Source organism: Chrysemys picta, chromosome 3 (genome assembly GCF_011386835.1).
Source record: "Chrysemys picta bellii isolate R12L10 chromosome 3, ASM1138683v2, whole genome shotgun sequence".
Classification (NCBI taxonomy): Eukaryota; Metazoa; Chordata; order Testudines; family Emydidae; genus Chrysemys; species Chrysemys picta.
The window spans coordinates 167,102,025-167,126,090 of record NC_088793.1 but is presented as its reverse complement, the minus strand read 5'-3'; the positions used below and the strand labels follow the sequence as shown (position 1 = coordinate 167,126,090).

General features: G+C 39.6%; 1 protein-coding gene across 5 annotated transcripts in view; it reads right to left on the bottom strand.

The window, feature by feature from the left end:
- The window catches only part of LPGAT1 (lysophosphatidylglycerol acyltransferase 1), a 162,829-nt gene that overhangs the window by 72,704 nt on the left and 66,059 nt on the right, over positions 1-24,066 (bottom strand). For all 5 annotated transcript variants that reach the window (XR_010600217.1, XM_042855116.2, XM_042855114.2 and 2 more), the window contains exon 6: positions 23,284-23,557. Coding sequence is in view for 4 of the 5 variants with exons in the window: in XM_042855116.2 (XP_042711050.1) it covers positions 23,284-23,557 (274 nt within the window). In the remaining variant the exon portion in view is untranslated. The remainder of the gene's footprint in view (positions 1-23,283; positions 23,558-24,066) is intronic.

Genomic DNA, 24,066 nt, shown 5'->3' with positions numbered 1-24,066 from the left:
AAATGAATTATATTAAAGGAATAGAATGAATTAAAGAATTCTGTATGTACCTTTAAGTAAAAATGAGAAATGCTGCAATCCATGTGGCAGGAAAGTAGACATTAACTGCTTAATGAATTGCTCCACTTAAGGGCAATCGGTGAAGCATTAGCCTTAGATTGATAAGAGTTAATAAGGAAGCAGGATATGTATATTGTGCCCCGTGCAAATTTTACAATTTTGCTCTCTGTCCCTTTGTTTAGTTCGCACCCTTTTATCTGTATACATAAGACTGTTTGGATCTTGCAGGGGGCTCACATTATCTGAATATATTAGCAGAGCGCTGTGCTAATAAAACAGAGTGGTCTGACAAACTATGAGTCCTGAGTCTAACTTTGACAAAGGTAAGCAGGTGTTATCATCATACTAATGAGATAATAGGAGACTAGGTTCAAAACCCAAAAACATTTTTATGAAACAATTCTTATAGTTTTGAAAATTCAAAACATTTCATCCACGCTATAAAATGAGTAAAAAAAAAAAAAAAAAAACCCCACAAAAAACAGCAAACATCTTCTGCAAAACAATTCAATTTCTTTACAAGGAATTTCAGAGTTCCAACCAATGACAGTAAATAGTGATTGTAATTCTGGCCCAAATATCAAACAATTGCCACTATTATTAGCTGGATAACATGAACAAATAATTTAGAAAGATGAGAAGAATAACTCTCAAATAATATTTTTAATGTTAGCAGTGAAATTCAATCTAATGCTAAAGTAATTCATAGCAAATCCAAAGCAGTTCTCTCACTTTTTATGTATTTTATTTATATATATCATACATACATACATACACACACACCTGAAAAATACAAAGATAATTAATTATATTATTTTCCATAGCGTGAAATAAAAATGAACTATTAACACTAGTCTTATTATGGGGTGGGAAGCACAAGTCATTACTAGTAAGAAGTGCCAAAAGAATACAAAATAATATTTTAACCAAAATCTTTTGATTTTACACAAAAAATTGTTCCGAGCTATTTAATAGAAAGTAAGTAGCTGTTTAAAACTGCTGTCTCAATACCTGATGGTTTGGACTCCATCACTGCAGGAAGGCCACTGCTGCCTCCACCCCTCTTCTGTGTTGCTTTCCTACTTGCTTGCCCTAACTTAGTAGCAACTGAGGGGCAGTGCTGTGTGGCTGCCTCAAACCAGCTCCACCTCAACACAAAGAAACCACAGATCTGAGTCCTGAGACAAACCACTAGCCCTAATTATAAAAGGTCTTGCACCCTCTCAGCCTTTCATAGACCTCAGCTCTTCATTCAATTAGTTACTATTGCATCCCACCACAAAGATACTAACTTGTCGAAGTCCGAGATACACTTTAAATCAGGACTGTGAAGGAATCCATGACTTCAGCCTTATTCTTTCATTTGAAAACTTACAGACACTGTCAACTTGAATTTTCTAATAGTCTTCTAATAGAAACAGTTTTCTAATAAAGCATTAATTTATTATTTAAAGAGGAGTTAATAAACATTGCTTCTTGATGAAATGTTAATTTATTGGCATATCTCAAATTATGGAAGAAAACATTTTTAAATGCCTTAGTAAACAAAACAAAAATAATCACAAGTATTATGTTAATAAATGTGATTAACTAAAGCTATCTACGATCATAAAAAGCCAGAAATTTAAGGAGGACAGCAAGGGCAGTAGACACTTTGTACAGTTGCTGGCAAAGTCAAATACTAGATGCAATATTCTGGTCATTAAAATTTATTGTAGCATAAGACAGGAGTTCACACAAATGTAAACCAACACAAATGTCAGCATTTTCAGCAAGTAATCCTATTTCCATCTGAACATTTTATTCCTACTAATGTTTAAACGTTAAAATTAGCCCCTACAACTGCTAGAATGGAAAAGAGATTTATATTTTGGTACATTTCTGGATGTATAGTCAGTTTCACTGGTTTTATTGAATTGCACTATTTATGTTCTCCCTGAGAAAGTGTTTCCAATAACAGCAAAGCTCAAGCGGATACTGAAACTCCAGAGGAAGCAGGCCTGTTGCACAAAGACAGAGCAGGGCTATGCCCGCCTGAGCATGTTTGATGGTGTTGCTCTCAGGTCCATCCAAACAGACTTCTGAACCCAAGAAATTATTATTTTTAATCAGGGCACGCTATTTGCTACATCAGAAAACTGATCTTTTTGAAATAAGGAATTTTTTTTAAAAAATTCAAGCTTACCATGTCATTTTGGTTTTGTTATGCATTTGAATCAAAAAATCATTCTTAGATGGCACTGAATGTTCACCATACCTAAGGGAGAGTACGGTTCTGCTTTGCTTAAAAAGGTCTTGGCAATTTTCACTACAATTCTAGTCCACCCAGCACTAGAATTTAAAATCCTGATGGTTGAAGGCCAATTGGACTTCCTAACACATATATAAGGCACATCTACACAATAAATGCACAGCCCCATTTTTAGGATGGGCAGAACCAGGCTATAATTTTGATTCAGTTTTAACCTAATTCAAAGTTACACACACATTTAGACGTAAAAAAGTGGGGAAGCGTTGTAATTGGAGTCCTGATAATTTGTAGTGTAAAGAAACTTTACACGCGTCTGTTCAAGAACCCCTCCCTCCAGCTTTGGTGTGACCAGGGCAACCACAGTCATCCCTGGCAGCCAAGCTATTTTGAACTTTCAATTTCTATTAAAAGACTCTCTCAATCTGCCTTTTTGGTAGAAGCTGAAAGATCAAACAGCTTGACTAGCAGAGAGCTCTCTGAAGCAGCAGCTAGCTAGAACAACTTTGAAATTGACCTTTCTGGGGCCTTGTGTTTTCTCCTTATGAGTTTTCTCATGGGCTGCAACTTTCCAAACATTTTACTGTGAGCCATATTATTTTAATCTTTTAGTTTCTCTTCGAATAATTGGGAAGCATTCACACCCCTGATCCTTCTCTTTTAATAGAGGATGAATGTTCAAAATAGCCTGCAGGCATTCCATTCATACACAAATCATGTAGAAGTAGGCTACCTTGTGAGAGGTACACACCATGCACTATTGTTTTTTCCTAGTACTTGGATACACACACACAAAAATAAGAATAATCAACAATCGAGGGAATATTTGTTTGGCTAGGAAAGCAAATCAAAGGAGAAACTAAGCCGTCTCAATGTACTTTTTCTTCTGAAATAATAGCAGCGGTGAATTTTCATAAGTATTTCTTCCCTGTTCTCATTCTTTCAGGGTGGGTGGATCCTTTGATCTTCATATTAGTGCCTAGTGGTGCCCAAAACTTGGCCTGTGGCAGTGGCTCCCCTTAAGATCTTCCTTTATTGCTCTACCTTCCTCCCACAGACAACAGTGACTGGCTACTATGAGACAGATTCAGTGGGGTTCAAAATTCTCCCTGCTGGCCTAGTCCAAATGCTTATTAGTTGAGTTTTAAAGCTGACCATCTGGATCCACCAAATTTTGGGCTCCTCTTTTTTCTTTGAGTCATTTGGCCTTGCCCAGGAGTAGGAATTTTGAACCCCTTGGAATGCATGTCTCCCAGCAGATGATCAGCATCAACCATGGGAATAGGGTAAAACAACAAAGGAGAATGTGAAGGGGAGGGACTGCCTCTGACTAAGAGTTGGGTGACATGCCATCATTGGGCTCTGATCTGAAAAGCAAAGAGTCCACCATCCATGGTTAAACTTGAAGGCTACTATTTCTACTTGAAATAGCAGTGAAATTAACTGGTGTGCGCTAACACCTAAAATTACTACAGCTGAAAGAGCTTAGACCCGAAACAATTTTACTCTATTGTTTTTCAGCATATTTACTGTGGCTATTTGACAGCATTTTGTACAAAGTCAAGTTTCAGTGTGTCGTTGATGGGTAATTGTACTTCCCGTCTTATGCACTAGCATGTTGACAACATGTGCAGTTCAGAGGAAGCTAATGTGCACACTCATCTCCCAAGCCTGATAAGAGGTTGTTTACCAGCAATGACAGCAGCACAAATGAAACAAACAGATGTGTGAACAGAGAGGAAAGTAGGGGGACGGAGGGATGGGCCCAAGGTTTGGTGTTTTTGCTCTCTGGCTTGCTGAAAAGACCCCCTTCTAATCGTCATCAAGAAAGAAAAAAGCCCATATAAATGCTTCTTTCCAATGATTTTTTTAAAAAATAGATCATACTATTTAAAAGATGTGTCAGAAAATATTTTTAAAAATTAGTGAATTAAAAGACAGCAACAGTGTCTATCTTCTGCATAAATTAATTTTTTCTCTTTTGAGTACTCTAATAAAGCCATTTCTGAAAGTTGGATTAATAAAGATGAACTGCACTACATTTGAAGGCCCTAAGATCCGACTTCAACAAAGATAGAATCAAATGCATAGAAGAAGCCCGTTATCAGAGTCTGCTATACAGTGGATGCTTACACTGCCTTATTTTACCAAAGCAATGTTGGTTGAATTAAGGTCTGGAACATACATCTTCAGTGAACAATGGGCCCCAAGCTGCCATGATTTGCTACTTTTGCTTAGTAATATTCAAATGCAGAGACTTCTAAACCAAACGAAGTAAAATAAACCTGAGTTCTACCAGAACATTTTTCTGGTTTTAGAACCCGTCAGAGAATTGAGTCCAGTTACTTGAAGAAATATAGCTTTGCCAATAGTTCAGAGAGACAATCTGAAAGGGACTTTTATAGTCCCCCTGAGCATACATCTAAGCACTTGTTTCCTCTGAAAGAAAATCAGTCCATGGAGAATCAGATTGCTGGTGTATGTGCAGCATGTATTTTACCTATTACTCTCTACAGATTCCTCTCTCTGGCCAGAGAGCTCCAAGTACAGCATCCTGATGTGGGACACTCTGGATTCCTCAGCAGGATTGCTTTTATCAGGTGCCAAAATGAACACTTAAATCTTTCTGTGTGCAGACAGGCAGACGGCACTTCCTTTCTAGCATCAAGGGCTCTCACTCTTAAGGACAACAAGCTATCAAGCCTTGGCACCAATTCCACTAGATATTTTTCCTTTTCACTCCTGGGAGAGAAGTCCTGTACTTTCATTGTGGTTCATTAAAAAATAAATAAAGTTTCTCCAGAAAGTGCAGTCCAGGTACAAGAGGAACACCTCACTTGTACTTACATAATCTAGTACCTAAAGAAACTAAGATACATTTCTACATAGATGTAAGCTATAGGATTAAGGTTCTTGGATCAGGCTGAAGAAGAAATATGATCAGAGACCTGGAAAAATTCTGTTCATGTGAACAGAAATTGAAAAAAAAAAAAAAAAAGTGAGATTCCTTACCTTAGCAAGAAGATAAATAAAAGGGGATATGAAAGAAATATATAAAATAATGAATGGTAGAATGAGAATAAATCGGAATCTTCTATTCTCCCTGTCTCATAACACAACAAATAGGGGGCACTTAAATTAAAAAGTAGAAAACTCAAACCTTACAAAAAGGAAATATAAAGTGTAATAACACTGTGGAACTCATTACCATAGGATGTCATTGAAGCCAAGAACTTAACAAGACTCAAAAAGGGATTGGATATTTACACAGATGCTAAGAATATCCAGAATTGTTATAATTAATGACAATAAAAATTTTGGATGGAGTTTTAAAACTTTGAGTTTCAGGGTTTAAGCCAATCTCAAAACTATTGGAGACCAGATGAGACCTACATGTCGGGCAGATTATCCCACATCTTCCCACTGTGGGTTCTTACACCTTTCTCTGAAGCAAATGTTTCCAACTGCTGTCAGAGACAGGATACTTGACTACAGGCAAAATAATGGAACAGCTGACATGAAACTGAAGAGTTTTAAAGAAGAGCAATATCATTAATGCAAATTAACATGGGCTTATGGAAAAATAGATGGCAAACTAACTTGATAACTTTATCAGATTACAAGTTTGGTTGATGAAAATAATTGTGTTGATGTAAATAGATGTCTGTGATGCATCCGACTTAGTACCACAAAACATTTTGATTGAAAAATTAGAATGATGCAATCAACACTGCACACAATAAATTGATTAAAACTGGCTGATTACTAGGTCTTAAAATGTAATTGTGAACAGAGAATCATCATCAGACAGGGTGTTTCCCTATTGGGGTCCTGCAGGGATAGGTTCTTGACCCTACACTATTTATCATTTTTATAAGTGACCTGAAAGAAAACAAAATCAGTAGTAATAAAGTTTGCAGTAGACAAAAATTGAGGGTGTGGTAAATAACGAAGAAAGGTCACTGATAAAGAGCAATCTGGATTGCTTAGTAAACTGAGCACAAACAAACAGCATGCATTTTAATATGTCAAAATATAAAGTCATACATCTAGGAACAAAGAACGTAGCCCATACTTACAGAATGGGAGGGGGTCTATCCTGGGAAGCAGTGTCTCTGACAAGGACTTGGAAGGTCATAGTGGATAATCAGCTGAACATATGCTCCCAGTGCTACTTCTAGTGTGGCCAGAAGGGCTAATGTGAACCCCTTGGATGAATAAACGGGAATATCGAATAAGATTAGAGAGGTTATATTACCTCTGCATTTGGGACTGGTGTGGCCACTACTGAAATGTCATGTCCAGTTCTGGTGTCCACAATTCAAGAAAGAGGTTGATTAATTGGAGAGAGTTCAGAGGAGAGCTTTGAGGATGATTAAAGGATTAGAAAAGACAAGCCTTATATTGAAAGGCACAAGGAGTTCAATCTACTTATCTTAGGCCTTGGCTACACTTGCGAGTTACAGCGCTGTAAAGCCTCCCCCAGTACTGTAACTCACTCCCCATCCACACTGGCAAGGCATTTGCAGCGCTGTATCTCCGTGGTTGCAGCGCTGCATGTACTCCACCTTTCCGAGAGGAATGGCAAGTATTGCGCTGCCGCTGCAGCGCTGCGGCGCCAATGTGGCCGCCCAATGCACTGTGAATGGCCTCCAGAATTATTCAGCAGCATCCCACAATGCCTGTTCTAGCCACTCTGGTCATCAGTTCAAACTCTACTGCCCTGGCCTCAGGTAACCAACCATGTGACCCACCCTTTACATTCCCCAGGAATTTTAAAAATCCCCTTCCTGTTTGCTCAGCCCGGCGTGGTGTGAAGTGCTATCAGCGAATCTTTCCAGGTGACCATGCGTCCACGCGCCAAGAGAGCCCCAGCATGGAGCAATGGCGAGTTGCTGGACCTCATCAGTGTTTGGGGGGAGGAAGCTGTACAGTCCCAGCTGTGCTCCAGCCGTAGGAATTACGATACCTTTGGGAAGGTATCAAAGGACATGATGGAAAGGGGCCATGACCGGGATGCCCTGCAGTGCAGGATTAAAGTGAAGGAGCTGCCGAGTGCCTACTGCAAAGCCCGCAATGCAAACGGCTGCTCGGGTGCTCCCCCCGCAACCTGCCGATTCTACAAAGAGCTGGATGCGATACTTGAGGTTAACCCCACCTCCTCTCCGAGCACCACCATGGACACTTCAGAGCCCGTGGGGGGTGGGGGGGGTGGAGGGGTGGAGGAAGAAAACGGGAGTGATGGTGGTGGGCTGGATGAAGACACCCCGGAATCCCTGGAGCCATGCAGCCAGGAGCTCTTCTTGAGCCAGGAGAAAGGTAGCCAGTCGCAGCAGCTGGTACTTGGTGGAGGACAAACAGAAGAGCAGATTTTTGGTAAGCGTTTTTTTTTGGGGGGGGGGGGGGGGGAAGGAATTTTTTCGGTGCGGGCTCTTTGGGAGAGGAGGGTTAGGCATGCATACCTAGATGTGGAATAGTGCATTGATGTGGTTTATCACATCGCGGTAATCGGCCTTGGTAATCTCTTCGAATGTCTCATCCAGAACATGTGCAATGCGTTTGCGCAGGTTTATCGGGAGAGCCACCGTGGTCCTTGTCCCAGCCAGGCTAACGTGTCCGCGCCACTGTACCGCGAGGGGTGGGGGGACCATTGCTGCACACAGGCAAGCTGCATATGGGCCAGGGCAGAAGCCGCATTGCAGTAGAAGAACCTCCCTTTCTTCCCAGGTCACCCTCAGCAGCAAGGTATCGTCCAGGACGAACTCCTGTGGAAAATGTTGGGACGCTGTTCGGTGTAGGTGCCCCCTGAAGCTGTTGGCTCTCCCCAAGGCACAGAAACCCAGAGGACAGTGCAGCCCTGAAACAATTAGTCCCCCTTACTCACCATTTTGAGGCTCCCGTGGTATGTGTGCGCTCTGTTTCTGACGGGAAAAATTATTATATTGTGTAGACCCTGTGTGTTTTCTACTCCTTAAGTGCGGGGGGAATCATTACTCTGTCTGGTATAAACAATGCTGCCTCTGTTAAATGTTGCATTTTGCCTATACAGCTGTATCAACCTTGAGACCTCAGCCATCCCTCTTATCGCCTGCTCAGAGACTGCAAAGACTCAGGAAGAGACCGCGAAAAAGCAAAGAAGACATGCTGCAAGAAGTGATGCGGCAATCTATTAAAGAGAATGAGAAAGCACAGAACTGGAGGGAGAGAGAAAGCAGGATCCGCCAGGAAAACACAGCGCACCGGCCGCAAAGCACTGATAGGCTCATAAGCATCCTGGAGCACCAAGCAGACGCTATCCAGGACTTGGTAGCCATGCAGAAAGAGGAGCAGTACCGCAAACGCCACCCCCCCACTACAGCCCTTGTCCCGAAACTCTTTCCCTTGTGCCCAACTGTCACCTCCAACCCACTTTTCCCAACTTCCGTGTTCTTCACGCCACCCGCTGCCTCCAACACCAGTACCTTCACCACCCAGCCCTGAAAACCATGACCCTTACCCTTTGCACTCAACCCCCATCACCATGCAGTATAGCTGTCCTGAAGTGCAGCACTCACTGCACAGCACACCAGACAGGACATATGCGAATCTGTGATTGTACTGTTCCCCACTCCACCCCCTTGTTTCTTTTCAATAAATAATTTTTTTTTCCTTTTCAATAAATGGATTCTTTGGCTTTGAAAACATTCTTTAATATTGCATAAAATAAAAGACTCCTTAGCCCAGGAAATAAACAGGCACTGCAAGTTTGCTTGTCTGCTTAGCAGACATGGATTCCTAAAGATTGGAACTACTGCACTTCACTCCCGTGCAGGGCACCAGATATCACTGCTGGTTTTCAGCCTCAAATTGCTCCCTCAAGGCATCCCTAATCCTTGCAGACCCGCGCTGGGCCCCTGTAATAGCCCTGCTCTCTGGCTGTGCAAATTCAGCCTCCAGGTGAAGCTTTCACCTTTCCCTTCAGAAATATTATGGAGGGCACAGCACACGGGTATAACCGCGGGGATGCTGTTTTCGGCCAAGTCCAGCTTCCCATACAGAGATCGCCAGCGGCTCTTTAAACGGCCAAAGGCACACTCCCCTTCCCACAACCCATGGTGCCAGAATGGGAAAAGGTGCTCTGTGGGATAGCTGCCCATAATGCACCGCTCCCAATAGCGCTGCAATTGCCGCAAATGTGGCTATGACAGTGCGCTGGGCAGCTGTCAGTGTGGACAGACTGCAGCGCTTTCCCTACTCAGCTGCACAAAGTCAGGTTTAACTCACAGCGCTGTACATCTGCAAGTGTAGCCAAGGCCTTAAAGAGAAAGCCAAGGGCACGTCTTCACTAGCAACATTAAAGCACTGGCCACGGCAGCACTTTAACACGGCTGTGTAGTCGTGGCACACAGTGCTATAAAAACAACCACCTCCACAAGGGGAATAGCTACCAGCGCTACACTAGCATATTACAGCGCTGAAACTTGCAGCGCTCAGGGATATGTTTTTTCACACCCCTGAGCGAGAAAGTTGCAGCACTGTAAAGTGCCAGTGTAGACAACCCCTAAGGGTTCACTTGATCACAGTCTATAAGTAGAAGAAAAATTTGATAAGGGCTCTTCAATCTAGCAGACAAAAGATATAACAAGATCCAACAAAATCCTCTAGGAGATCAGACTTGATCACAATCATTCCTTCTGAATGTATAATCTATGGACAGATTGCTGGTCTGAACCTGTATAGCAATTCCGATACTTGTAAATAAGCGGGCGACCTAAAGTTACTTTGAAGACAGATAACTAACCTATCAAAATTTTGAGACACTACATAAACATTCAAAGTTGTCAGGGTAATTAATGCTTAATTTCCCCTAATAAATCCATTAATTCCTTAACAAATGGAGACTCCTGTGGCTTCAGTATCTGAATTACCATAACATTGTGCCCTATTCCATCACAAAAAATCTCACAACACAAAATTATAAGAAAGTCCAGAGATTTCTAGCAAGCATATCTGATTCAATGTATAATTCACACAATTATTTACATCTATCATTAGTCTATTTAATGTTAATTGAGATATAATTTTACTGAATATGAACATACTCAGTGTTTGCCACTGTTTTTTCCATTATGAAAATTGCTTTCCTGTAATTCTTGTTCCCTGACATATGTTTTATCAGATTAACACTCTTGGATCCATGCTCCCAGACCAAGACTAGCCAGGGACTTCAATAGCTTGAAGGTTTCTGAGCATCTCAAGTAACTGGGATGTACCTCACCAGATACCGGTACCTATCGTGGAAGCAAAAAAAAAAAAAAAAAACTAACAGAAAGGGAATGCAATGCATGACAGTTCATTAGCAAAAGTCAGGCTAACTGTAACCCTAATAACGCAAAATTTGTAAAAGCAAAAATTGTGTAAGGCGAGTGAAAAAAATGGTGTAAAAAGTTGTGCGACCTTGTGTAAATAATGTGTAAAAAATATTGTATGTAGACTAAAGTCAAAACAAGTAAGAAAAATAAAATATCAAAATGGCCTATGTATAAACAAAATGCAGCTGTTGCTTATTATGGTCTGTAATGAAAGGTATAAAGGTTTGCTGTAATTGTTTACCTGTAAAAAAACCTGTTTAGCTGTCTCCCTCTAAGCAATTGTTAAAAAAAAATAAAGTATCTGACTTGCTGTACCCAAACAAAAAGTAAAAACTCTGTTATTCTCCGATAATTTGGGGGCTCGTCCAGGATGGCAACGCCCGCAAAGGTACCGGCAACTGCTACGAATCGTTCCCTTTCAAACCCCATGGCGCCACAATAAAGGTAAAAAACCTTTTAAAATCTCTATTGGGATGTCAAAAAAGAACTGTCGGTGGGGCCGTCTGTCCCTGTTGGGCTCATGCCATCCAAACTTATTAACTGTGCAGCAAGGTCAAATGCAAAGCAGTTCTAAAAAATTGTTTTGCCGCCCCCAATAAGGTAGTTGTATGCGGTTCTGGAAACCTGTTAGTTTGGCCGCCCCCATATATGCATATAAAAAATGCATGGGTATGCACCGGTGCTAAAGGGTTGTTACCGCCTCAAAAGGGGTTGTTACCGCCTCATAGTGTAAGTGCATCGTGGTACTTAAAAATAGTACCTGAAAATAAAGGCCTTGGGGGGTGTGGGTGTGTGTGTGCGCGCGTGTGTACACCAGTGCAAATTAAAAGTTACCGAAAAACGCCCAAAGTACTCTGCAAAGTCTTTTGACTCGTAACCAAAACTACCCTAACGCAAGCCCGGTAACTAAAAAAAAAACTTTTAAAAAAATCCAACCCACGGTAGGCTAACTCGGCCTGGCATCGTCAGGCAAAAAGGCTACCTGGGTCTAAAAGTGTGTAAATCCATCTTCCCTCCCCTTTTCCTCTCTGTGTAAGCCACTAACAGTCTAATCATCTCACTAAATGCAACAAAAGCGGCGCCATCTCTCTAAAACTAGCCAACGCTCTTTGCTAAAAAAAGGTGTAAAAGGGTCATGGCCATCCTCATTAGCCTCTCCTGTGTAAGTACCCTGCAGTTTATGTGCCGCTAAAGCGGACAGGGCATCCTCCCTGTGTGTGTGTAATTAAAAAATGGGTAAAAAACAGTCTAAAAATTCCCTCTCACCCCCTAAGGGTATCCCAGCTTATTTCATGTATGTACATGATGGTCCTAAAACCTGCAGGTATTTAAAAAATTTAAATCATTACACGCATAAAAATTCATCTAAACAATGCCCACTAAAAGGTACCTTCAATCTAAATAAAATCATACATCTCAAAGAAGCTTTTAATCACCAAAAAGCCTCTAACACACAATAAAAGCAATTTGTCTATTAAAAAAAAAACCGGTTAATTTAAAATTCAGCTTGGTCCAAAAATAAAAAAAAAAGTTAATCTGCGTTCAAGGTCAAAAACAAGTAAGAAAAATAAAATATCAAAATGGCCTATGTATAAACAAAATGCAGCTGTTGCTTATTATTGTCTGTAATGAAAGGTATAAAGGTTTGCTGTAATTGTTTACCTGTAAAAAAACCTGTTTAGCTGTCTCCCTCTAAGCAAAAAAAAATAAAGTATCTGACTTGCTGTACCCAAACAAAAAGTAAAAACTCTGTTATTCTCCAACACTACACTGTCCTCAGGCTCCACAGGAGTTATTCAAATGGGAGACAAACTCCCGATAATAATCACTTGAACTATAAAAATCAAGAAAAATCCTCCCAAAATCTGAGAGGTCAGTGAGGAGTGGTAATTTTGGTTTGTTTTCTGGTAAGATGCGCAAGTAAGTTATTTTCTTTTCTCAAAGATACAAATCTTCCATGATGTTCTCAAGAGTGGAAATCCATGTCTCAATCTCTACCCACCCCGGAGTCAGGAAGGATTCCAGATGTACAGATGTAGAGCAGCGCCTGGTTTGGAATGATCATTTCATGGTCAAAAAAAGCCAAACATACCTGTTTCAGCTAATATAGGGCTTTTAGTATCACTGACATTTACCTGTCAAGAGATTTGCCTGTCCAAGACTGGTCAGAAACCTTTCTACCAGAGATACTGGTGGGAAGGCATATGGGAGCTTCCTCTTACTGACACTGTCAAGTCTTTTATATTAAAGTAACATGAATTAAAAAAACAAACAAACAAACAAAACGGACTTTTCAAAAGGCTGCCATACTACATTAAAAGTTCCAGTAAGGTTTTGGTTTAATTTAGGTGACCTTTATCCCTTAACATGAGAAGGCCAACAAGGGGGCAGGTTTTAAGACAGGAAATTACCAGGTGTGAACTAGAGTATGAGCAATCAAGATTGAAAGGAAGGGACAGATTTCAGAGATGCTGTAGAGAAAGCAGTGAACACTTTGGTAACTGCTTGGGTGCAAGTATAAAAAGGGGGGGGGGCAAAAAGGAGTCAGATCTATTTACGTAATCTAAGAATTTTTACAGTGCCCATCATTAAAGTGCAAGATGACACTATAATTGTGACCTTGAATGATGGGAAAGGACAGTGACAGAGCAGAGGACTGAGGAAAGATCAACTCTGTTTTAGCCATATTGAGTCGGAAATGACATGAAGACATTCAAGAAAGGTACAACAGAGAGGGAAACTGTACTTGTTAATGATGGTAGTGTCTACTATGTTAACAAATCCACTTCTGTCTTAGAGCCTCATCCAAAATTAATTGCAGTCACTCAGTGTAATAGCTCCCATTAACTTCAGTGGGTTTAGGATCAAGTCCTTAGTAAATCTTGAGTCAGACAAACCTGAGCAATATTACTGTCAGGTTGGTACGCTTCCTTTATTCCTTTTAATGGGGTCCTTCCGAGTCTAGGTGTGACTGTCAAATGCATACACAGCAGTAGGTAATGTTTTCCTCAATGTAGGTAGGTTCATTTATCCAATTAATGTACAGGCTTAGCAGTCTGTGAAATTTTACTGCAAAATTTGGATAGAGCTAGCTACTTTTATTCCAGATCTGGACTACATTTACTAGGCCACATCTATTAGAGAGATTCTTAATTACAAAATATGACAAGCTGTGACAAATTTAGGAGACAGCATGTAGATACTAATTAGAATAGAATTCCCTGGACTCTTCCTTTTACATGATCTTTGCCAGATCAGTAACCTCTCTAACTTCTTTCCATTGTTACAGTATTAAATGAACACCTGCTTCCCTTTACTTTAGGCCGATACTTGTGCATGATGATATAGCAACATTTGAAAAGTCACATGCAGTTTAAAACAACAAACCTGACACTTGGATTGCTGCCCAGGTAGTTAAGCATGGCTTCCTTGAAAACAGAGAAAGTATGTTGCTGCAAGGCAGCCCTTTGGATTTGGCAAAACCATGTCAAGCTTTAATTTTAATTAAAAGCCAAGTGTTACTTCAGTGTTGGTTGTTAATGTATTATACTGAATGTTGTGCCTATTCTTTGTTAACCAAGGCCAGCTTGTCTGAACTACCAAATCTTAACTGCATAGGGAAAAAAGTTTAAAAACTAGGTAACTGTGGCCTGTTAGTACCAACTTGTTGCCTGCACATGATCAGACAATGCGAGAGGCAAAAGGGAACACCTGTTGTCCTGGTAGAAACCAGGATACTGATGCAGTTTTGAAGTTTCTAGTTTGTTTCCATTTAAAATTAGTCTCTTAATAGCATTTTGTCATATTATGGTGTACTAGTCTCCCCCAACCTTGTTAGTTTATACCAAAAAAAAAAAAAAAAAAAAAAAAATACATTCACTATGGAAAGCTTATGAGTGTTCTGATCTTGAGCCTAAAATTTATCAGGTCACATTTCATCCCAAAGAAATATTTCCAGAAAGAACAAACAGCTGTGTTCTTTAAACATAAAGTATGCTAGTGCAGAAGACTCTCTTTAAAAGTATTTTGTTTCTCACCTGATTAACTGTATAAAAAGGGACTCAATATGCGGACTTATCAGACAGTGCACAATATTTCCTAACAAGTGTCTATAATATTAATGTGACTACAAAGTCCATAGTCTTCATAGAAAGAAAGGAATAAAGATATATTAGGAAGAAAACACTGCAATGTATGAAATAGCTACTTTCATTGTAAGTAATGTGTATATTTTAGGGCTAGTCTAAACTGGCAATGTTAAAGCACTGTCACCATACGGCTATGGCAGGTCTGGTTCTCTAATGTTAGAAACATGTTTATAGATTGTCCCATGGGATCCATTGCCTTCAATCTGAATCTGGGCCATTAAAAAAAAAAAAAAAAAAAAAAAAAAAGAGGTTGCATTTGCTGAGTGGAAATAACCCCCCTTTTCAATGGACCAGGGCCAGGTTCAACTGCCAAATTCTGTGGCCGTACCTGAACTAAAAATCATACTACAATGCACCAGCTGGTGCTGTTTGTCCATCTTTCTTTCAACCTAGTGTTCCTGTAGCCAGTCTGCCTGTCCCGAAGTGTCACAAAAATCCCACTTGTTTAATCACCAGACAACTGGCAAGGCTCCCTGCATGCCTCATGCAGTGTTAGTTTATAATTTAACATGTATTAGGTTTACAGCATATTCCTGTACACTAACACATGACTAATTACATGATAGTTATTGGCCAGGGACACAGGGGCAGCTGTTGAATAATTCCATAATTAATCAATTTATTGTAAGTTATGTACAACATACATTAAGGATTGGATAGCTTCCTTGGTGCTCCACTCATTAAAATTTCTGAGAACATTTACTCTGTACACACAAGCAGATTATATTACTACTTAATATATCTTTATTTTTTTAATATTTCTTCTAAAATCTACTAAATAAAGCTAGACAATGTTGAGACTAATTCCTTATTTAACAACTGGACTGTAAATTATTTATATCTTATCTATTTTTGAGTTATGCCATTATTATGTTGTCATATTATCAGGTGACCCTGCATGAATAGCTAGCCTAACATGGGTGAAATTCCATTAGGAGTTGAAGGTCAAGGTCACTGGAAAGTCAGTTTTCCCTCTAGATTTGATCGGCAACCTCAATATTACACAAGATCACTGATCTCTAGACAAGAAAGCAAAGGCTATTTTTGTTTACTTGTAAGAATATTTATTTACAAGAACACATTAAGAATTTAATGTTAAACATTCACTTATTTTAACTAAATATTCTCCATTCTTATAGCTCCTGCCAGTTAACAGGATAACCCAAAGGGGCAGATATTTAGAAGACAGTAATGTGAACCAGACAATAGCCTCATACGGATGTAGATTAGGGGACATTTCACCCTAACCCACATATTTTTTCCATAAAGATAAAATAAGCCCTTTTCTCTCCTTTTTTATTTTTAAACAAATACCTAATGTATAACCTACTAAAATATGAAATTCACATACTGCTTCTGTTCTCCCCCCGCCCCTTTTTTATTTTTGTTTTTTCCTCTCTCCACATATCCTTTTCCTCTGCCACTTATTCTCCTTCACTCTGCAACAAATAAGGAAATCAATGTAAAAAATATTCTTTGCCTCCTACTGCCCTTTATTTAAAAAGTTTCCAAAGGCAGGTGAGAGGGTGCAGGAATGTTGTTCAAGGATTCCTCCAACTAGTTTTTCCCTATTACTCTGCTCTTCTCCCCAAAAAGGACACACACCCCTTCTTCTGACATTCATCTTTCTGGAGCTCTATTGTTGCTGCTCTTAAAGGGACAGATTTGGTTTTCCAATTAAGTTAATTGCAAAACTTTAATTAACATCAAGAGGAGCAAATTTAAGCCCTCAAGTGTCCTGAGTTGGCTATTCAATGTACATCTTCCCCTAGAAAAAGAGAGAACACTAACTAGATCATACAGTAAGCCCTTGCAGGCATGAGGGAGAGGTCTGGTTCTGAACTCAGATGTGTTGCCACTGGACCAGCCCAGCCCGTTTGTTCAAGTTTCATCCCACTACACCTCCCCAGTTTCACATGCAGGAATAACAGAGACAGAGCACACTGTGGCTAGCACACTTGGATGGGGATGCAAAGTGGGAAGGATGAAGGAAAATCTTAATCTCCACTTCACATCCTAACCTCCACCCAGTTCCCCAGCAGTGGGAAATTATGGCTGTGATTTGCTGCATATGGGAATACCTGGATGGCTGATTAACGCGCCCCCCCCCCACCCCCAAAGCATCCTACTCCACAAACAGAACATTACATAATTGGCAGGTTGCCTTATTTTCAGAAGCACTGAGCAGTAACCATTAGTCAATAGGAGCTGCCGGTGCTCAACAACTCTGAATGTCAGGCCCTATATGCATTATATTTCAGTCCATGTTCCCCTAAATGTCTAGTACTTGCTAGTGGCAAGATGTTTACTTGACAGATCAGCAGTTTGAGTAGTTATGTCAAATCCTATGTTCCAAATAAAAGGTAAAGTACAGTTTAGCTGAACCATTAAGAATGTTTGTAGGAATAACAGAAAGGGTTAAATTTGCTAATACAAAGCTGTTCATTTAGTGTTTTCAGAGACCTCCTCTAAGAGACAGATAACAGACCTAAATATTAGTGATATTTCAGAGTGAGCGGTAAATCAGTGTTCCTGTTTACAGGGTTTTCTATATTCTTTGTTTTATGTTAATTAAAAGTGTAATACAAACTTAAGCTTACATAAGTACTCTGTTGTAGAACTAGAAAAGTTTGAGAACAAAAAAGTCTTCCTCCTTCCTTAATATTAACTTATCTGCTTAACAATTACTAGCACTAAGCAGTCTATGAAAAAATCTAAGAGCAGAGTAAGCAATGGATAAGACAGAAAAGTAAAGACTGAAATAATAAGTTAGTTGGCAATGTTACATTCATTAAAGTAATCTACAGAATCCTAGAAATGTGGGACTGGAAGGGACCTCAATAGCTCATTTTGTCCGGTCCTCTGCATTAAGGAAGGACTAAGTACTATCTAGACATGGGGTGCTCAAACTTCACTGCACCACAACCCCTTTTTGACAACAAAAATTACTACATGACCCCAGGAGCAGGGACCGAAGCCTAAGCCTGCCTAAGCCCCGTGAGGAGGCCAAAGCCAAAGCTCCACCACCCTGGGTGGAAGGGGGCAAAGCTGAAGCTCAAGGGCTGTAACCTGAGCCCTGCCACCCAGGGCTGAAGTGGGGTTCGGACTTTGGCCCCAGGCCCCAGCAAATCTAGGCCAGTCCTGGCGATCCCATAAAAATGGGGTTGCAACCCACAGTTTGAGAACTGCTGATCTAGACCATCCCTGACAGATGTTTGTCTAACCTATTCTTAACTTCCAAACTAGGTAATTTGTTCCAATGCTTAGCTACCCTTACAATTAGGAAGCTTTTCATAAGGTCTGACCTAAAATCTCCCTGGCTGCAATTTCTTGTCCTGTCTTCAATAAAGAGAACAATTTATCACCCTCCTTTTTATAACAACCATTTATGTACTTGAAGAGAGAGTTATATCCCCCCCCCTCAGTCTTCTCTAGACTAAACAAACCCAATTTTTTCAGTCTTTTCTTGCAGGTCATGTTTTCTAGACCTTTAATCATTTTTGCTGCTCTCCACTGAATTTTCCCCAATTTGTCCACATCTTTGCCAAACTGTGGTGCCCAGAATTGGACACAATATTCTAGTTGATGCCTCATCACTGAGCAGTAGAGTGGAAGAATTACTTCTTATGTCTTGTTTACAACACTCCTGCTAATACATGGAGGGTTGCGAGCTGTCAACTTCCACCCCAACCCTGCTTGCCTCCAGCATTTATAATGGTGTTAAATATATTCAAAAAAGTGTTTAATTTATTGTGGGGGTCGCACTCAGAGGCTTGCGACGTGAAAGGGGTCGCCAGTAAAAAAGTTTGAGACCCACTGTGTTAATACATCCCAGAATGATATGTTCCCCCCTCCATCCACCCACACTTTTTGGGGTGGGGGAAGGGGGACAACGGTATTACATGGTTTGACTCATTTAGTCTGTGATCCACTATAACTCCCAGATCCTTTTTATGCAGTACTCCTTCCTAGGAAGAAATTTCCAATTTTGTATTTGTGAAATCAATAAGCCCTTCCTAAGTATAGTATTTTGCATTTGTCCTTATTGAACTTCAGCTAGTTATTTCAGACCATTTCTCCAATTTATCAAGATCACTTTTAATTCTAATCGAGTCCTCCAAAGCGCTTGTGACTCCTCCCCACCCCCCCAGCTTGATAACATTCACAAGCTTTATACCTGTACTCTCTAAGCCATTTTCCAAATCATTTATTAAGATATCAAATAGAACAGGACCCAGTACAGATTCCTCTGGGACCCCAATCAAAATGCCCTTCCAGCTTGACTCTGAACCACTGGAAACTACTCTGAGTAGTTTTCCAACCAGTTGTGCACCCACCTTATAGTAACAGAGGAAAGAGTACCAGGTAACTAATGAAGTGAGAATCTGCAATGCTTCCCCTAACAACTGGCACTTTAACCTCAGAACTCACTATTTAGGGAGTAAGCTAATGAATAGTTTTACAGCATCGGGGAGCCATCTCCAAGTCTGAAAGGTCATAAAATAAAGACACTCCCAACAACAGTGAAGCTTCCCGAGAAAACTCCTGATCAGATCCAAGAAGGAAGCAACCAGAGACACTGTGCCTGATGAAACAGGAAGACTAACTGTTATCATCAAGAACAGAGGTAGAAGACGACCCTCACAGTCCAGCTGGAGTACCTGTCACTATCCCCCAATGAATCCTGTTTAGTTACAAAGAGCTGCAAAATCAGACTAGAAATAGGCTTTCACCTGACACACACACAACCATAAAGGTCTGGAAAAACCCACAAAAGCCCTAGATGCATGCCTTGCTGAAGTTTAATTCAGCTGAGTCCCATGATATTAGCACTGAAGCTCCTGTTTTGTGATTCTACTTGTAAGAGTACCCTGCCTGCAAACTGAAGTGTGTATTAAACGCACTTTACAGAAATTGCAAGTGATGAACTTTAATTAAGGCAACCATTTGCTGATGTATATAATTGTTTCCTTTAGTAACCAGATTCAAACTTATTAACAGCTGATCATTTATGCTGTGCTCAAAATTGTCTGAAGGTTTTTATTGCTTCTTATGAAACCTATGAAAAGTTGTGTTGTCTTTTATGGATTAGCTAGCTATAATAAAATAGATATATTTACTTAAAGTCAAAGCTTTTAATTTAAAAAGAGCATGAGTGAAAAGATCTTAGCCCCTATATGTTAGTATGATGGCCACTGAAAATTTACTAGTTTATCCATTTTTGTGGTATTGCCCTTACTGCACAAGTGATTTCCAGTCCACTGTTATACGTTATTTTAGTTGTAATGTATGTGATTGTAAGGCTGTAAGAAACATGAACGTATTCAAAAATCCTAGTAAGATCTTTAACCTTGTATTACAATTTATAAGAAGCTAGACTGAGCAGTGAATTATCTGGCAAGTCTCTAGGGAAGCTAATGAGTTCAAACGCACAAGAGCAGAAGCAAAACTAAGTAGTCCTTTCTAAAAAGCAGGGTAGAAAGGACAACAGCATTGTCCTATTCAAATAGCTCTCAACAAAGGAAATGGATATAAACTCATTTTTCTTAAAAGAAAGCTTAGATTCTAAAGACAACATTAGAATGTTTTTCTGCATTCATGATTATTATTTAATCGCACAAGGGAGCCTTGAAGGTATCTTATCTTCTTGTTTATTTTGATGCATAGCAGGAGGTGGGGAAATGTACCAATAATGGGATTTTTGCTTTTCATAACCGTGTCTGTGGTCAAGGAGTGGGGAAGAAAACATCAGCCACCTGGGGCAGGGGAGGAAACTTGTAATTTCTCTTAGGCAAGTTTAGCATAGGTGAATGCTCTTTCCCCCAATAACATTATTTGTTAAATAAAAATTGGTTTTCCTTTAGATCTTCTCAGAGAATTGATTCTGTCTCCATTTTGCATGTAGCTGGAGAGAAGAACGCCAAGTATTAAGGGATGCAATTCACACAGCTCAACTTGCAATTCATTTTAATCAGAACACTTCTGCTATCTCCAAAATAAAAATCAACCCCTATCAGTAGGCCATCTCTTCCCATTTCCTAGGTAGGCAAGGTTACTTTCATTAATAGGGTTTGCTCCCAGTCTTCTATTTCAAAATATCCTTTTGTATATATAATTTAAGACAAATCCTCACACTGGTTTTTTTTTTTTGGGGGGGGGGGGGGAATCAATCACTGATGTGCCAGGTTTTTATAAAGGAAAGGATGAATCCCTACTCTCAAATTTAGTAATGGTGTATAATTCTTTAGGTTCAGTTACAGATAACACTAGTTTCGATATGAAAAAAATCACTGCCTCTACTATGAGTGATGGAAATCCCATAACTATAGTCAAGATAGATCTAAACCCACTGACTCTTTGAAAATGCCAAAAAGCAAAAATAAAACTTAAGTGACCAGATTTAAAGCCACAATTATCAACCCCCATAGCTAGGGCCCTGAGTTACACTGTCACATTATTCCCTCTCCAATGCAAACACTCCAGGACAAAAAAGTAAGTAAGTACAGGTCTGTCTCATCTTACGCGGGGGTTCCGTTCCACGGTTAGCGCGTAAAGCGAAAACCGTGTATAGCCAAAACCCCATTGAGTTCAATGGCGGGCGAAATCACCCACACTACAGGTATAATATTAAAACTTTTGTTTTTCTCTTTTGTTGTTGTTTTTTTTTTGTTTTTGCCGACCACGTAAAGTTAAAATCGCGCATGTTAAATGCGCGTAAGATGCGACAGACCTGCATTATTGATTCCTTAGAACTGCTCCACAATAAAACAGATATGAAACAACCCTTCACATCTCAAGACTCAAAATGAAAAGTTTAATCACAAAAGTATATGGGATACAGTAAAAGCTGTAGAGTAAAGCAGGAAACATTGGAAAAAGATCAAAATGAAACAAACATGACATGATAAGATAATAAAGTTTGCGATAAAAAGTTATAAAAGCCAGGAGAGAAAAGTGGAAAGTAAAAGAATATAAATTTCCTGGGAATACTTGGAGAAGAAGAAAGCACAGTTTCAGAGGGAAAAGGAAAATTCTTATCTCATGAACAGACACTGATGAAGGAAAAATAGACTGCATACATTGCATTTTGCAATAAAATTCCCCATAATGCAGCTCCCCATCGGAATGGGGGAAATTGCAAGTATGACATCTGTGGTATTATCAAAGACAGGAGGAAAAAAAGACACTCTTAAAAGGCAACCCAGTGGAGGGAGGGAGAAAGGTGTTTGAGATCTTTTATATAAGAGGGGTGGGGAAAAGAGAGATTACTTTTTCTATTACTCAGTTCCCCAACACAAAGCTGAAAGGAGGAAACTACTCCAAAAAATCAGTTATTAATGGAGGGACCCAATGAAGCAGTCGGATTTATAAGGGTCAGATCCATGTAGTCTGGAACAAAAACTCTGCATTCAAGTTTCTGAATACAGCAGAGAGAGGAAATAAATGGTATCAGAAGAGGAATCTTAAGGCAGAAAGATTATTTCAACCTAGAAGGTCTCTCTTATTAGAAGATGGTTGTTAATGGCTATTCAAAACACAGCCATTTATAGGAGTGTCTCTCTTATCTAGTTTTCTCTTTCTAGAGATAAGGAAGATGCCATTTTTGTGATAAATGTTAACAGTAAAAGTGTGATGTTTATGGATCCTATATCTAAGTGTCCGCAGAGTACTGCCTCCCCCTATAATCACCTCTAGGTACTCTCTATGAAAATTAAAAGCAGCTAGGTGATTCTAGAATAGTCTGATACTTGGTATGAGAGTTCAACATGTATGATTAATTTGTTCACTATGGAAGGATTTGAAGCAATTTTGCTGCAAAAGTGCTATTATCCTACTTAAAGTTATATATGAAGAGAAAACCATGACTATAAAGAGAAGTCCTGATTCCCAGTCACCTCCTGATTGCTATATTGAGCGGGCTTCCATCATGAACACTGAGTGTCAGCTGCTGCATCTTGGTTCTTCAATCTGTTAAAGCCCTTTGTAAACTCCCTACTTAACAATATTTTAAATTAGCCACTTGCATACAACATACCAAAGATGTTATGTACTGTTATCTATGACACACGTTCCAAACCAGCAGACTATATAGTTTCATCTGTGAGTAAGGAATTAGTGGAGTGAATCTCCATACATCAGGCTGGGCACTCAAATACCACTATGATGGGTGCAGAGTATAAAAATCTAAATAGAACAGAAAGTTTGAGAATACAACCAAAAATATCTTTCAAGTTCCAGAAACAAAGGACTGAAACGAAAGTGCAAATACTAAGAAATTTTAAAAAATAATATGGTCAACCAATGCTTACAATGATTAGAATTTCAGCATATTTTGAACAAGATTTCACACATTCAGGTAGTGATCTGGCTGGAAAAGACCTCTAAAAGAACTCAAAGCATCATGAAGTTTTAATTAATAACTATGTATTCACGTTGAACATTAGCTATTTGGAGATTTCATAACAACAATTCCTACCTGCTACCATCGCATCTCCACCTGCGGGGGTTCCATTTTCTTGCTGAGCTACAAGTGATTTCAGAATAACTTGTGTTGCTCCCAGTCTTGGCAGGGTGACATATGTAAGAAATGGCAAATTGTTTTTCTTAGCAAATGCCTGGCTTGTTTCCCTCCTTTTTCTAAGAAAGCCGCCCTCTGGAAACAGTACAATCCATTTCCGGTCACGGCTCCTGTAATGTTTGTCTAGATGCTCCTTTAGGAGCACAAGCTGCTGGTCACGGTGAGCTTTTCCCTGGGAGGGTGAGAGTAGAGAAAGATTAGTGATATTTTAAGTAGTCTTAAAATCTAAGCAGATTTTTAAAAAAATTCTAAAAACTTATCAATTAAAATGTTTAAACTCTGTCTTTTCTCAGAGCACTACATAATAAACTTTCAATGCCAACATAAATACTATTTTCCCCAAAGGCAGCCACTGATGGTCAACTCAATGCCACCCTCATAAGGAATGAAGAGAGGTTTACAAGAGTGAGAGTAAAACTACCATTCTGATCAGTTCTCTTTTTTTTTTTTTAAGTGTAATCTTTAAAGTGCAGTTATACTGTCAAAAAGGGATTCCGTATAACATAATAAACATGGAACCCCAGAACATTATCTGTTAATGGTCCTCTGATCAAATTTGCCCAAGTTTACATGTTTTAAAAAAAAAAAAAAAGTTTTTATTGCCACTGCAAATTCAACCTGGAATCCAAGAGTCAAGATGGTTCACACACCACCACTCATAATAAAGTGGATGCAAGACAA